The sequence below is a fragment of the Belonocnema kinseyi genome, chromosome 8 (genome assembly GCF_010883055.1).
Source record: "Belonocnema kinseyi isolate 2016_QV_RU_SX_M_011 chromosome 8, B_treatae_v1, whole genome shotgun sequence".
In the NCBI taxonomy this organism is placed as follows: Eukaryota; Metazoa; Arthropoda; class Insecta; order Hymenoptera; family Cynipidae; genus Belonocnema; species Belonocnema kinseyi.
Window position 1 is genome coordinate 94,466,684 of NC_046664.1, and position 16,813 is coordinate 94,483,496.

At 32.9% G+C, this 16,813-nt stretch overlaps 1 protein-coding gene across 5 annotated transcripts in view; it reads right to left on the reverse strand.

Annotated features, from left to right (window-relative positions):
* Window positions 1-14,786, reverse strand: part of LOC117178296 — a 28,274-nt gene extending 13,488 nt beyond the window's left edge. For all 5 annotated transcript variants that reach the window (XR_004467826.1, XR_004467825.1, XR_004467824.1 and 2 more), the window contains exons 1-2: window positions 14,656-14,786; window positions 13,917-14,184 (exon numbers count right to left, since the gene is read on the reverse strand). Coding sequence is in view for 2 of the 5 variants with exons in the window: in XM_033369662.1 (XP_033225553.1) it covers window positions 13,917-14,114 (198 nt within the window). In the remaining 3 variants the exon portion in view is untranslated. The remainder of the gene's footprint in view (window positions 1-13,916; window positions 14,185-14,655) is intronic.
* Between the last annotated feature and the right edge of the window lie 2,027 nt (window positions 14,787-16,813).

Sequence of the window (16,813 nt, forward strand, 5' to 3'; positions counted from 1 at the left end):
ATCTAGTCGGGAGTGGTGCTGACTGAAAACAGATGATTTGGAGCGATTCGCGCGCCATCTGTTGGTCATTCTAAGGACTTATTGAACTACCCTCGTAACTCTCCCAGCATGATTACATATGACACCAGATGATTCCACTTGAATAGGTATGGGTCTGTGGAAAATTTTCTTCACTAAGGTGGGCCTAAAATAACTTTATTAATTTAATCACATTCAGTTGTAACCCGTGACTGCATCAGACTTTATTAGAAGTACTGTCGTTTGCCTAAACGTATGACCAGGGGACAGGAAACCTGAAGAAAACCTTAATCCGTAATTATGCAAAAATAAGCATTTAAATGCGGTCGTGTTTATTCATGGCAGTGTCGTGCGGAGAAGAAAATCTCGGTAAAAATAGATTTAATTAAGTTTTCAAAAATCGCAATATTATGATTGCCTGTACCGTTAAAGAGAGAAATTAGTGTTGTTTTTCTGCTCGTTTCATCTCGAGAAATAAGCATTCGGTGAAAAAAGAAAATTTTTTCAATAATCGGTTTTTGTGTAAGTTTTAAATATTTGTCATGAACATTAATCGCCCTCAGTGGAAAAATCTTCAGGTAGTCCAATGTAGGATTTGGTCCAGATCAGGCTTTGTTTAGTCCATCTAGTCTGGCCCAGATCCACACTGTTCAGCTCTTCATACCGTAAAGGGTTCTCAAAGTGTCAATCAGCCAAATTTTATTCCTTATCTTCGAGAAATTGTTATGTTGAATATGGCCTATTATATTAGGAACAAGAATATATGTTCTTCTCATCACTTTATGTCACATTTTAGTCATAACAAAGTTTATTTGTCGCACTTCGTTAACCCAGCGCATTCTTCATGCACATAGGTCGCGGAAACAACGCACATACGCATTTCTTTCACCACATCTTCGTCACAGATATTGCAGTGCCAAAATTCTTTTTTGGAATGACGTTTTGCTCCCTTATTGAATGGTTTTTTAGATTTGGGTTTTAAAGTTTTGCATTTTTTCGCACTATGCTCAGAAAAAATATAGATTTCTTCAATACAATTGTTTTGATATTGACGGCTAGTATACCCATGCAGACACGCAATGAGAAAGTTTTCGTTAAAGCTGAAGGAGCTTTACCAAAAGAGAATAAGCAATAACTTAATTTCAGTTGTCGATGGCGCGATCAAACTTGCTAGCCGCGATTTTCTCTCATCATATTGACAGTCATCATTTTTAAGATTTTTCATGGTGCCTAAAATTATACATAATAAGAAATGAATATATCCGCCACCGTCTAATGAAGACGGTGGCGAGTACATACCACATAGACTGTGCGAATTGATAAATTTATTTTTCGAGCTGGGAGACGTCCCAGACGATTGGTAAAAGCGATTATCGTACCAATATACAAAAGAAAGGGACATAAAAGCGACTGCAATAATTACAAAGGGATTAGCTTATTAAGTACAGTGAGTAAAATATACTCAAAAATACTTATTCGTAGAATAATGAAAATAACAGAAGAAAAGATTTGGGAAGTCCAAAGTGGATTTTTTCAGGAAGTTCATGTACGGATTAAATATTTAGCTTAAGGCAAATAACAGAAAAAACTTTGAGAGAAGGATAAAAGTTTTTGGTGCATTTGTAGACCCAGAAGAAGCTTTTGAAAAGGTAGACAGAAGTAAACATCGGGAAGTTCTAAAAGAGTATGGAGTCAATGGATGACTCTTACAAGCTATAAAAACAATATATACGGGTTGCAAAGCGAGTGTAAAGGTAAAAGGTAAATGGAGTGACTGTTTCGATATTATTCAAGGAGTTACACAAGGATGCCTTATGTCTTTATGGTTATTTATATTATTTATGGACTTATTTATGGTTCGAAGGAAAGAGTGAGAAAACACTATGCAATATTTGATTAAATGATGAGAAAATTGAACAAGTTGATAAGTTCGTATACCTTGGTAGCTTATTTACTAGGGACGGGAAGATAGATGAGGAATTAGATAGACGCATAAGCTAAAGCGTGACTTTTGGTTATCGCGTTTCGCTCTCGTCGTAAAAACCTATTTTTAAGATTCAAGGGGTCTCGAAACGTGGACATTTGACAAAAAATGGGGGGGGGGGGTCAAATTTTACACAAATCTAATACCTTCTCTGATGAGAATGTAATATATCAAATAAAGCTAAAATGCCAATACATAATTGTATATTTGTATCGAATGTATTATACGGTAGCGAGACATTGACCTATCCAGAAAAAGATAAGAGTAAAATTAATACAATTGACATGAGATTCTTGCGCATAATATGCTGAAAAACTCTGATGGACAAAGTGAGTAACGAGATAATTCTCAAAGAATGTGGTGCAGAATAGAAGCTAATAGAAATATGGGAAAGAAATCGGTTAAGATGGTTCGGGCATGTTGAGAGAATGCCAAATGAACGACTCACGAAACAAGTGTATCAAGTTAAAGTAAATGGCAGCATGCCCAGAGGTAGACCGCGGAAAGAATGGTCAGAATGTGTGAATGAGACCCTAACTAGAAAAGACATAAGAAGCCCCCGAAACACGTTAGCCTGCATGTAAAAATGCATGGACGTAAAAGAAGCTAGAGAATTATGCCAAGACAGAAAAGTATGGCGGCAAATAGTTAATAAAAAGAGTGACAGCAGAGTGAATGACGCTTGAAACAAAAGACCTTGGACACTAACGGACCCAAATGGGAAACCTTACATAACAACTTTTCGAGGATCTTCACTTGGGGTGATTGCTAGAGAGCTTGATCAGCAACCTGGGTCGGAGCAGGGTTGCTGAACGAACGTGTTATTTAAATAAATAACACGAAAATTCTAGATCAATCTGAAAATTCTATAACTCTTTTCTCACATTAAATTCCTTCCCACCGAGCGAGTCATGCCTACCCCGAAAGGGAAATGGCTTAATGGTGTAATAATAATTTTAAAAAACCATTAACAGCTAAGTTCTAGTTAAAGTTACTAGACGCGTCTGATTAAAAAATTTCTAATTATTTCAATCGAAAATTATGGTTAATATGACTCGAAAATTCTAGTTAATGAACTCTGGTTGATTTTTTCTGGTTGAAACTATTCTGGTTAATATTTCTGGTAACAGAAGTGTCGCGATCTTTTGTTGATTTCTAGAAATCTGTATTCTGTCTCATTTTCAGTTAACTAAGTATAAATAATTATAGTAAACCGTATATTTAGTTGTCTTATAAGAAGAAATTGCGCGTTTTCTGTCTAAACATCAGTGCTATCGGAATACTTCCAGACCAGGCACGAATTTTTTGGGTGTCTTTAAAAAGTATACTCTAAAATATTAACGTTGTGAAACTAAACAAATAAATTGAATGTTTGACAATGTGGGTATTGGCCAAATGATCTACATTTATATCATGCAAAATCATAAACAAAATAGTTGTTTAAAGTTCTAATGTTTCGTCTTTGTGAGACATTCTGAGATTGAAAATTATTTGATTTATCGGCATCGCTTATTTTAAAGCTATTTTTAGTTTCCTTATTATTTAAAGGAATGTTTGAAGTAACGTGATTTCTCAGTTTGAGTGTATGATGATAGTCTTGTCGCTTGAGAAAACCAGTGTGCGAGCAGCAGTGAATCGCGACAGATCATTGTTCGATCTTTTCATATCAGTAAAGTGATTAACTCAATAAAGACATTAAATCTTACATCTTACAAAAATGTCTATATCAACGAGTGAGTGATCTGTGTGGTTCTCAAAAATAGTCTTAGTCTGCCAAGTATTCTATACTTGAAATAAACCTAGAACTATTCATTATTTCTAACGATTCTTCTCTGTCTATTCCTGATTTGGCAAAATTAAATATTTATAAACATAAACATTAAACAAATAGTCCTTCGAGCCAGATAAAAGATCGTGAAAAAACATTCAGAAGTCTAAAACTAATACAGAAAAGACCAAAGTGAGAAATTTTATCAAGTGAAAGCATAAGAAGTAGGTGGAAAATATGACGGCTTCAGGTCACATAGCAAGGATATAAGCTGGTGACAACATCTTCGCACGTACTGTAAGTCAGTCGTTCTTCGCCCAACAGTCTGTACTGTACTCTTTCATGCTGTCATTCTTCACTGGGTCGGTCTTTCATTATTCTTCAACTGAAGGAAGAAATAACAGGTTTGTCAGCTGATATTTGGATGATTGTCAACACATTTAATTTTAGTCTTCATCGATTTCTAACCTTCTCACCGTAGTATTTCAGCGATGAGACATTGGAATTTTATTAATAATTATGCTCTCGCACAGTAAAATTTGCTCGCCTTGCCAGAGCACTTTAAAACTAAAGTAAATCAGTTCTTCAGTTTGCCAATTAAGACTTTTCAATGTTAGCTGAATTATCAGCAACTTTAAGTTTAAACTGCTACGCACTGAAACCAATTTTAAGAAAATTGGAAAAGCCAATCTAACAGTGGCTATTGTCAAATCAAGGATAGAACTTCTTGACCAACGCTGGAAGAGTTGTGAAACTCTGCAACTGGAAATTAAAGCTGGAACTACGTCGGCTGAGCGTGAGAAATTGGAATATTTCACACAGTCTAAGTATCGCGCTATTGAAGATGCTTATCTCAATACGCGAGGTTTTTTATGTTATCAATTGGTCTTGATTACTCCTGAGACTAAGGCTAATGAAAGTTTAAATCAGTCTCAAATTATTCGTTATGATTCCTTGCCTATTAGACTTTCTCAGATCACTTTACCGGAGTTTTCGATAACTGATGCTGACTTTATCTCCACTTGGGAGTCGCTAAAGACCAGATTTGACAAAAAGAGAGCTTTAATCTCAACTCATTTACAAGCCTTTATTAATCTTCCTAATGTGCCGAATAATATTCTAGAAGACTTAAAAAACTAACGTAACAAAATAAATAATTCTTTGGCGGCTTTCAAAAATCTTAAAGGCTTAACAGAAGATTGTAGTGATTTACTTGTTTTTATAATGGTTAAAAAGTTTGATATTAGTACTCTCAAGGAATGGGAGATACATATTGGTTCTAGCGCTGATTATCCCACTTATTAGCAACTTGACTCATTTTTGGAGACTCGCATACGTATTTTGGAGGCTATTAAAGCTTCAAAACCTGGTGCGAGTTCTAAAGAAAAGAGTAAGGCTTCAAAACAATCGGGAGTTATGAGCCACAATGCGACTAGCTCAAAGTGTCTCATTTGTAAGGATAATCACTCTTTATTTAAATGCAATCAATTCAAGGCTCTATCTGTAGACAGGCGTATGGAAGTTTCTACAAATAATCATTGTTGTTATATTTGTCTCACGCCTGGACATCGACCTCATTATTGTGTTAGTAAATTCAAATGTTACAAATGCGGTAGGAGACATAATTCCCTGTTGCATTCCGATAATTATAACTCAAATCCCACCTTACCACCAACTAACTCTGCATCGATAACTTCTCAATTGGCAGTTTCAGGTTCTCTCGTGTTACAATTAAATGATCCCGGCAATTCCACCCTAGGGGTGGGGGGAATCATGTTTCGCTTAAAGAAGCAGACGATAAAGTTTCTTTTCATTTTCTGAATAATCATCCAAATTTATCGCGCACAACCTTACTCGCTACTTACCGGGAAAGCAAAAAAAATATTAAGTCCACGCTACAAAAAGGTTAAAGCAGTAGTATATGGGGTTGAAGGAGTTAATATTGGTTCTTCAAGAAAGTTAGCAGAATTTAATTAAATTCCTACAGAAAAGAACTGTCCTAAAGTCCACATCCAAGCTTTAGTATTATTACGCATTACATAATATGCTCCTTCTGTAAGATCTAATATGAGGAATGAAGATTAATTAAAAGAGTTAGGGTTAGCAGATCAAAATCCCATATCAGGCTATTTCAGCAGAAGTCTTGCATGAAGACTTAACCAGGTTCTGGGAGTTGAAGGAAGTTCCCTTTAAAAATACTTTGACAGATGACGAAATGTTTTGTGATGAGCATTTCTCCACGAATTACCAACGAACAAAAGACGGATGTTACATGATACGCTTACCTTTTTAAAACTGTCCTCCCATAAAAATAGGTGCATCCCTGAAGAGAGCTTCTTATCATAATATGAAAGCCTTGGACACATAGAACTTCTTCAAGAAAAGGAATTGGATAGTTCTCCACAAACTGTGTATTTGCCGTATCATCCTATTTTAAGAGAAAGTAGTTCCACTTCTAAGTTGAGAGTTGTTTTCAACGCTTCCAGTTCAACTTCCAATAATTCTTCCTTGAATTCTCATCTTCACATCGGTCCTAAGATTCTGAATGATTTGGTTTTAATCATTATGAATTGAAGATTGTTTTGTTTGGTGCAGATAGTCAGATTGAGACTAAACAGGCGCGAGCTCAAGTCTCACTGTTGTTAGAAGCTGGTGGTTTTCCTTCGCGAAAATGGACCGCAAATGAACCCGAACTATTGGAAGATTGTCCCTCGGGAGAACACGAACGTGCTATTGAATCTCCGTTAGCGGAGGATGCTCAGCTGAAGGTTCTAGGTTTATGTTGCGATCCTGACTCTAATTCATTCCTTTTTTAAGGAACTTCTTATTTAGTCGAAAATCTAACAAAACGGATTGTTCTTTCATTAATAGTCAAGTTATAGTCCAACAATAGTTCTAACGAATAGTTTCAGAAACAGAACGCATTAACAATGCGCTAGACTTTTGCTTCGAGTGTTGTATCTATCGCCATTTATTACTACATATATTCACCCATAGAATATAGGAAGGCGACATTATAGTGAAGCGGAACAAAGTTGCTGCACTTTGTTGTCCGAAACTTTGTTAGATTAGTTTCTTTGGGAAAATGTAACATGTAGTCGTTTTAATTTCAAAGGGGGTTAGGAAAAGTTCAAGAAGGTAAAGAGTATCGAAATTTAATAGTCGAACATCGACATCCACCAGAATACCTGGTTGAGTTTACCAGAACATCTGGTTAAGTTTACCAGAACATCTGGTTATGTTGACCAAAACATTGTATTCTTAAGCTACCAGAAAACTGTCTAGTAAATATTTCTGGTTAACCTTGCCAGAACTTCTGGTTACATTTACTCGAATTTCTGGTAATATTAAACAGAAAACTGTCAATCAGAAACCTCTAGTACTTTCAACCAGAATTTATATTAAAGGCATATTTAAGACTCTATTGTAGTTAAATTAACCAGAATTCTGGTTGATTCAACCAGTATTTTTTTAGTGATACATTCAGTAGATAAGGTCATATATTTAATCAATTATCAATACGGTAGATGAGCAGAATTTTGTCTAATTTAAATAGTTGATTTATTTTTTAATTAAAAAATATTCTGTGTAGCTTGGCCTACAATTTTTGAAACCAGGGTTCGAGAAGAACAAGAAAAACACTGTTTGAAGACTCAAAAGGACATACTGCATACATGGATATTAAGAAATTGGCTAATTATATAATATATTGAAAAGGCGATGGGAAAAAGATTGATATGGGCTTTGCATGTTTAAACAATGAGAAATCACAGTGCGACGAGCACTCAATTGCCTATTCTCGTATAAGTTAATCTAAATTCAAGTCTAATTTTAAGTGGAAAGTTATTTCGCGTCGTCATCGCCAGGACTTTATGTTCGGCTTCAGGGCTTCTCAAAACGTGGAGATCCATTAAAAAACGAAGGTAACAAATTTCGGATGATTCTAATACTTTCTCAAACAGAAATGATGAGAGTGTAAAAATCGTCAGTAAATTTGTTTAAATTGTTTGAACAATCGCATTTCAAAAAGTCTTTGTAGCAGCAGAAGCGAATTTTGAACTAATAATACGCACAGTAAGTATGACATTATTTATTACTCAAATGAAATTATAGTTACTCACAGATCTACTGACTGATAAGGGACCGTGCCAGCTATAGCATCGTGAATTCAAATCTGAATACGGCACGTGGTAAAAATATGATAAATGGAGTTGGATCAAAATGTATCAGTCCTTCCATCTTTTTGTACTTGGACGTGTACAAGAACATACATACTTGTGTACTTGTATTTTACTCACACATTAGAGCAATCGGATAATATGAAAATCATCAATTGTGCTGAAGGGATTCTCAAAGAGAAGATTTGATTTATATGCTTTACAAAAATGAAGCTCGTCATCAGTTCTCTAATCATCTTTATGATATACCTTGTATTGGTTGGTAAGTAATAATTATAATTATTTTAATACGTTTAAAGTCCTATTCACTATTAAACGCCGATCGGTAAAAAAATGCCGAATTCAATTTGCAAGAGTTTGGATGCATTCAAGAGTTGCAAGATTTTTGAGACACGAAAACAAATGAAGCCACTATGAAAGTAATCATTATTCAAAATGACATACAACAAATTTCACATCAATGGTTTTCTGTATTGTTTGATTTTATTTTATAAAGTACTTGATAGATATTAAAGTTAAGAATTATTGGCTTATCCTTTAAGCTTAAAATGTTTGATTTAGACTTTTTGTATATCCAATATAGAGCATACAATTTATAACATCATAAAGTCTCCATGTTAACCAAATGGTGATACCTTATTTATGAAAAACACCCTTATTTCTCAATTTCTTCTATTTACAGCATCATCAGATAAATTTTCAACCTGCAAGTCTTGCAAACAAAAGAAAAATACTGATGATCAAGAAGTGTCTTCAATTCTTAAATTTGCCACGCCACCTAAACACAGCCATATGAATTTTCCTGGAATCCATCAAAATTTTCATCAAAATACTCCGTCGAGTCCTCCAACTGTTAAACCTCCACGTTTGAATATTGGTGGACCAGCTAAGAATTCTCAAAAACGCGATCCTTCAAATTCTCGATCTGCTGGAACTCCACGTTTAAATACTGGCGGATCAGCTGAAAATCCTCAACAGTATGTTCCTCCAACTCCTGGATTTAATTCGTTACCAAAATATAGAGATACGTATGCTGCTGGATTCGCTCATACTTCTCAAGAAAATGCTCCCTCGACTCCTTCAACTGTTGGAAGTCCACATATAAATCTTCGTAAATCATCTCAAGAATTTAAACAACATGTTTCTTCAACTACTCAATTTGTTTTGCCACCTCATTATAGGCACATGAATTTTGGCGGATTCCTTCAAAATGAAGTTACGGATGCTACAGAAATTCCTCACCATAATAACCTGCATGAGGCTTCCAATACTCGAGCCTTCAATTTGAATGAAGCCCCCTTAGAATATAATGAGCATACCCGCGAAGATTCTGTATCTGACCAAAATTGGAAGTGATAATAGGGCATCCAGTACAAAAAAATTATGTTCGATCTATTTCTAATTCCAATTCATGCATGATTATTCTTTCAAGATCTATAGATATTTGTACTATAGTCATAAGTTGTTATTTATGTTAATTTTTTTAAAATAAATATATTATTTACTGGAATTTGTATTTTATTCTAAATTTGGAAAGATTTTGATTTTAAACTTTTCAAATGTCAAATGAACAAAAGTTACTTATTCTAAATAAACGTGTTTCTTAAATCAGGTAAGAGTTATACAAATCTAGTGTTGTTAAACATTTCCAGTCACTGGAATTACGGTTTTTGACCTGCGATTCTCAACCGAAATATTTATAATCTTTAGTTACGAAAAAGATCAAAATCCCAACGGAGCTTATAGACAGGAATTTTTCCACAGCTAAAGTCTATAACCATTTTGGTTGAGACTGGTAGATCAAAAACCATCATTCCTTCGACAAAAGACTGTAATACTTACTCTTCTGTATCATTTTATGAAAAATTATTGAATATAACAGAATTTACCAGAAATGAGATCAGATGTGGTCCCAAATTAAGACTTAGTTTCTAGCGTCACATTTTTCAAAAAGAAATGTACATTTTTTCCTAGACAATTATCTATTTTCAATGCTACATATTTTCGTTCGGGCTTACTGTTCAGTTTGATGAAATAACAATTTTAATAGTAGGAAAAACGAATAAAAGTTGTAAGAAATTTTGTACTTACAAATTAAACAGCCATTCACACACATTTTTGTAGCGTGTTTTGTGTAGTTGCTTTGAGTAAAAACAAATATTTCCAGAGATAAGTAATAATCTGGCAGGAATATATGTTTTTTTAAATACTGCAAATTTGAGCAAATTATGAAACATTATCAAAATTTTCCTTAGTTCAGAAATATTGAAGGTTTACTGCGATATTCTTTCAGAGAACAATCGTCAATTAATGTATTTAAGTAGTTGGAGAATGTACTTTCAAAAAGTCCTTGGAGTGAGATATTAGTCTTTCTAGAATTTTTTCATTTTGTGTAAATAAAATATCCTTCGAGTTCTGAAAATTGGAATTAACGTTTCGCTTCACGAGATTTTTGTTTGTTTGATTGCGTAATAATGTAGTACTACAATATAAAATAAAATAAATTCTTACTGCATTACTGGTAAATTTACTTACTGATGAGGAACAATGCGAGCCATGGAACTGCGACTCTTATTTTCTAATATTTCAAAAGGACACGTGCAAAAAGTGTGAGAAGGAGAATGAGATTAAAATTTAAAGACGAAATGCCAAAAAATAAGAAAGATATCAAATTAATGATCGCTTATCTCTTAATATTTAATATTCCACCCTTTATATTTAGACTGAGGATATTCGTCCGGCCGGACGTACAATTTGATACTGCGTTATATTTATTTTTCATGTTTTCCTAAAATATCCAGACATTTTCTAGGAAAGCTTACTTATGATGATTAAAAACATTTTTACATACCTAATTTGTTACCAACAAATTATTTAGCAAAAAATTCTTGATAATCATCAAGATTCAGACGCTTTGTTATCAAGATTTGATCGCAATATGTGTATCTGACGAACTCGAACTACGTGTACGCGCGCCCCCACGCACCACGCGTATGTATGGCCCATGTGCAGAGGAACCTACTTCTCAGCTCCCAGATTTGTCGGGCAAGATCGTGAGTGCTCAGAAAATCTGTTCCCAATCACTCCTAATATTTTCTAAATTTTCACATCAAATTCATCAATTCTTTCTCAAATTTCTCAGATTATTTACGAAAATACATCAATATCCGATGAATTTTTCTCCTTTCCGAGACCTATTTACTAGTTCGTGAATTTCTCATGGACAAATTTTTTCCGTGTAATCTCGCGTGAAATAACAAAATTTTAGAAACAAAGTATAACTATGTAGCTAAAACATATTGGACAAATGGATTTTCGTGTTAGAATTGAATGAACTAAAAATAACTTTTTAATAACAGTTCTCGACAATAGTTCACAGTCTGGTGAAAACAGTTAATTGTTGAAATAAATAAATATTGCGGATATTTTTAAATACACAATCTGCATTTTTCACTAATTAAAAATATTGTTAACTGTGAAATATCTTTTTATGAAGATAATTTACTGATAGTTCAAGCTAATAAAGGTATTTTTTTAACGAAAGTATTTCTTTATAACAATTGCTAAGAAATATTTTATAAAGAGACATTTTTTAGTAATTTTTATCAGACTTTGTTAAAAGACGGATGTTGATGTACTAAGAGTTCCAACATTCGTTATTTGCTTACAATAATTAATTTAAAAATTAATAATCATTTACGCCCATTAAAACTTTTCGTGTTATAATGAGTTTTCTGACGAATCTTCGTGAGATTTCTTTGACAGAAACTATGTTTATCAGTTTTAAAATAGGCAAAACGTGAATTTGTTTATAAAATTGTTTATGAAAGAAGAATTTGCTATCCTCTAGTTGAACAATATTTAAAATTCTAATTAAATAATTACTGCTATTTGATACTAGTGAAAATATGAAGATTTTGCATTTAAAATTGGCGGTGTCCAGGTTCACCATAAGTTCACTGGTATTGAAATATTGTTTTTACATTTATTATATTCAAATTTTAATGACATACAACATGGTGAATCTTGATAATCTTCAAAATAGTATTTTTGCTAAACAATTGGTTAATAATATGTTTGCAGTCATTTTCTATAGACCCCCATCCCACCTTTAAATGTAAAAATTCAAACATATTTCTCTGCATAATACAAACTTTTGATTAAAATGAAAAATAACGATTAGAACGCGATTGGTTGTTCCTTACATTTTAGCGACTTTTCGGGGGTAAATTCAGTCACAGATTACGAATGAAATTTATAGATTGGAACAGTTAAGCCATTTTAAGTTCCTCATTTGGCGGACTTGCTTTCAATACTTATAGTTCACAGATAATGCCGAATTCCAAAAGTTTGGTCCACTGATAAAGAAAATCGGAAGTAAATGTAAAACATATCGTTTTGAGTTAAATAAAATATGTACTTTTGGAAAATTTCTAACTGAAAATGAGGTTTACTAGCCGAGTATGAAAGTATCCTGCCTAAAAATTGAGATTATTGAGATTAATATAATATAGCCAGGTTCAAATTTTAGAAAATAAGAACTGTGTATGGGAAATTATAATTTCAATATTTTTATTTCAAAGTTCAAAGGATTTTCCAATTTGATGCTTCTTAATACTAAGAATTCCTAAATTTAAATAAAATTCGAAGGCTTTCTAAATTTATGTTCTTTATTTCGCAGATTTAATAAATGGAAAGTTTCTGTTATACGGCATTTGAAATATAATTTTCCGTTTTTACTTTTCAAAATTTTGATGCTGCTTGGTTGCGAATTTTATAATTTGGAAATTTCAATGTAAAAATGTTGTGAAATCTGAAGGTTCTCCAATTTTAAACCTTTCAAATTTGTTTATTTCCATTTTTCCATTATTCAATAAAAAATATTAATATAAGATAAAAAATCTTTCTATCTCAAAATCAGATAATTGTTAATCTATACACACACGAAAATAAAATTTCTACATAAAAGTTGCTTATGAGTTTTTTCTTTTACGAAAAGCTTTTGAGGTATTTGTCGTGCCAAAAATCATGTCTCTGAAAAAAAAGTTTTATTTGGTTCTCAGAATTGAAATAATATGATCAGTAATTTCTTATGAAAAAAAGTTTAATGGAAAACGTTTGAAGCTTACAAAAATAATAATCGTAATAATAGGTTTTTTAATTTACTTTTTTCTTACTGTCGCTTCTCACAAATTAAAAAAAAAAATCTGGAATTTCAATAAATCATGGCCTATTCTTTTATGAAAATATTCCCTACGGCTATAATGTTTCAAGTTTCAAAAATTTATAAATAATATTCTAATATAGTTATAGGTATTATTAGCCATAGAAAATTGAATTTTAAAATTGGTAATAATGGAGTTGTAGAGAATTTTTTCACACAGAGAAGCCATAATTTAATAACATTCAAGAATTTTTCAGAAATTGGTAATATGCGTAAATTCGTTAAATCATATAAAAACTATTTCTTTAGATATTTAATTCTCGCACAGCTACCTCAAGCGCAAGTGGTATTCTATGACGTCATGAATTACTGATTACGTCTGGGTATTGAGTATTCTTTACGCCTTCTTATTGTTTAGCTAAATTAAACATCGTCTTGCAAATTTTGAAATAAAAGAAAACATATTATTTATATTCAAGGAAAACTTTGTTTTTCGAAATTATTTATAAGATGAATAAACAGATGGCTTTTCTATCTGTTTTGAAAACGGCTGTAAGGATAACATCAAAAGATTTTAAAAACTTATTTTTTTAATTAAAACTCCAATGGATCAATCAGCGGTGGAAAGATAAAATTTCATTTATTTAAAAAAATGTTAACGCAATAAATTATTTAGTTTATAAATATAAGAAGGTGGGAAAATGCAAGGAAGACACTGCAATTTGATATCATGTTGCCATTTGGTCCTAAGTCCAAATATTTATGAACTTGAATTTTAAATTTAGATATAACATTTGTTCTGACCTGTTTTTCAAATTTCCTCTTAGAAGCTTCGGAGGCAGCTGTTTCAATTACTTCTGTAACGAACTTCTCCGTTTCCTTCATAAGTTCTTCATCCTCTTTAAAAGCCTCCTTCCGCTGTTCCAACGATCCAATGATCAAATTCCTATCTGGCTCTTCATTGACGGGAGAACTAAATGACAATTTGATCCTTCCCGTCATTTTTTATTATCACTTGATGCTTTTTCTTTTTTGAAAATGAAAATTGGTTCTTTCACATCCTTTCTAGGACCTGAAAAAGATTTATTTCCTTAACACCCGCAATAATTTAAAATGCAAATCAGCTTCTGCTGATAATCCCACCTGAAATAAAATTATGAATACGATCTCTTTCATCTCTTAGATTTATTTTTTGACGATCAGTTTGCAATTTGTATCCAACACACCGTATTTAAAAATCATTTTTAACATCAAAAGCACAATTTTTAATTGTAGAGATTTAACTTTAAATTAAAAATATCAAATATGAAGTTGATAAATGTTCTATAAAATATACAAATTTGGTTTCAATTTTTCATATGGGATTACAAAGCGAGCTACAGGTGGCACACATGCCTGTTATGATTTAGAATTCTATGACTAAGAATCACAAACGACTCTAAAATAGATCATTCCCAAGAGGAGTGGAATAACCAAGTAGTGTGATTAAGTGCAATCTGGTCAGATGATAATTAATGTGTAGCAGATGGGGATGCAAACCTACTTGCAACAGATCTGTGAACAACCCCTTTGAGTTGGTTTGTTGGCCTCTATTTACTGGTACTCCCGGGCACTTTATACCTGGTAATGATCGGTCTCCTGGAGCCCGGCTTGTGTGACTGACTATCACCCCAGCAAAGCTATTCCGAGCATGCGCTCAAACTTTATCCACCCGTCATTTTCACGAGTATGAACTCCAAGCCAAACAAAATTGTTCCCTCGAGCTTCCAATAAGTAGAAACCCTCCCATGCACATATATATCCCCAATATATGTGTCAGCGCTTTTGCGTCTTATTAAGTCATCTTCTCACAATCATGAACATCCATTTTCATCGTAATTATTGTCATGACTTATGAGTGATTCTCAGCTGGAATTCCTATTCTCGCTTAACGCGGAATCAAAAAAAAAAAAATAATAATAAATGAGTTGAAACTTGAATTATTAGCTCTTATGTGTGAAATTGGGGAAAAATATTTTTCATTTTATTACACTATTTGAAGAATACTATTTTATTGATAAATCATCTATTTCACTTTTAGTCTAAGATAAAGTAATTTTTAAATTGGTCTGTTTGGAAAGAATTGATAGAAAGGGATGGAATTTTAGGAACAGAAATGGAGATAACTTTGTAGTTTAAATTCTCACCTTTGACCACTGACATCCTATATTTCACGTTTGACATTTGCCCTTTAACTTATGACTCCCGACCTCGATATACATATAAATCGATACGCCATATAACTATTTTTGTTTATAAATAGAAATTCAATTTTGGTATTAGTATTAATGTTAATCAATCAGGTGTAATTCTGAAGTGGACTGACTGGACTGGACTGGACTGGACTAGACTATACTGGACTGGACTGGACTGGACTGGACTGGACTCGACTGGACTGGACTGGACTGGACTGGACTGGACTGGACTGGACTGGACTGGACTGGACTGGACTGGACTGGACTGGACTGGACTGGACTGGACTGGACTGGACTGGACTGGACTGGACTGGACTGGACTGGACTGGACTGGACTGGACTGGACTGGACTGGACTGGACTGGACTGGACTGGACTGGACTGGACTGGACTGGACTGGACTGGACTGGACTGGACTGGACTGGACTGGACTGGACTGGACTGGACTATTAATACGTATTATATATTTTTTATTTTCTTATATCTGCTCAATATCCTAACGTTCTATCCTTTTCTTTATATGTTTTATCAATTTTCATCCTATTAACCTTTGTAAAAATTTTACCTTTTCCTATAAACTATATTTTTTAATTCCATTAATGTTTCTAAGATTTTGGTTTTCTGGCCTACTGCTGTTTCAGAGAATTCTAACTGTATCTAACCATTTGAATATTTTTATAATTGTCTATCCCAATTAACTTTAATCAACTATAAAATAAATTTGGTCATTTTACTCTTCCCAAAATTTTATCAATTTTTATGCTATTCTATAATAATAACATTTCTATGACAAAATTGCATTCCAAGAACACGATATTATTTCCCTGTTAAAAAATGTTATACTTTTCTATCAAATACCTTAATTTATATCCTATTGGTTTTTTAACAATCCTCTCATTTTCTATCTGTTTTAATCCATCTTGAACACGTGTCTATTTCGATTAATTCTATCCTTTTCTCTCATCTTTCTGACAATGCTGTCCGTTTCTATCCGCATCTATCACTTGTTATCCTATTCCTCTTTTCAATAATGCTATATTTTTATATTTTTGACCTTGGAAAGAATTATGAACTAGATTTTAAAATATCTCAATACTGACAGAAGGTGTAGGTGTAAACTTTCTTTCAGTCGAGCAACCAATTTATGCAAAGAGCCAGTTTCAGTCAATACTTGTTGACCTGAGGCTGAATTAATTTAACAAGGTTGTGGTTCCACCTTCTCGGTGTAATTCTATTTGGTAATGAGGAAATAATATACGATATCATATTTTATAGCATAATAAAAATTTAATAAAAAAATTTGATTTCAGACTTTTATGCATTTATTTTACAGAAGATCGTAAAAATCGTTAACTGTATATCATTCATGCTATTTTTACAATTCTTAGATTTTGAATTATATTAGAATATATACAAGGTTAAGCATTTCGTACCCTGTACTGACTAAACATATATGAAATCTAATTAC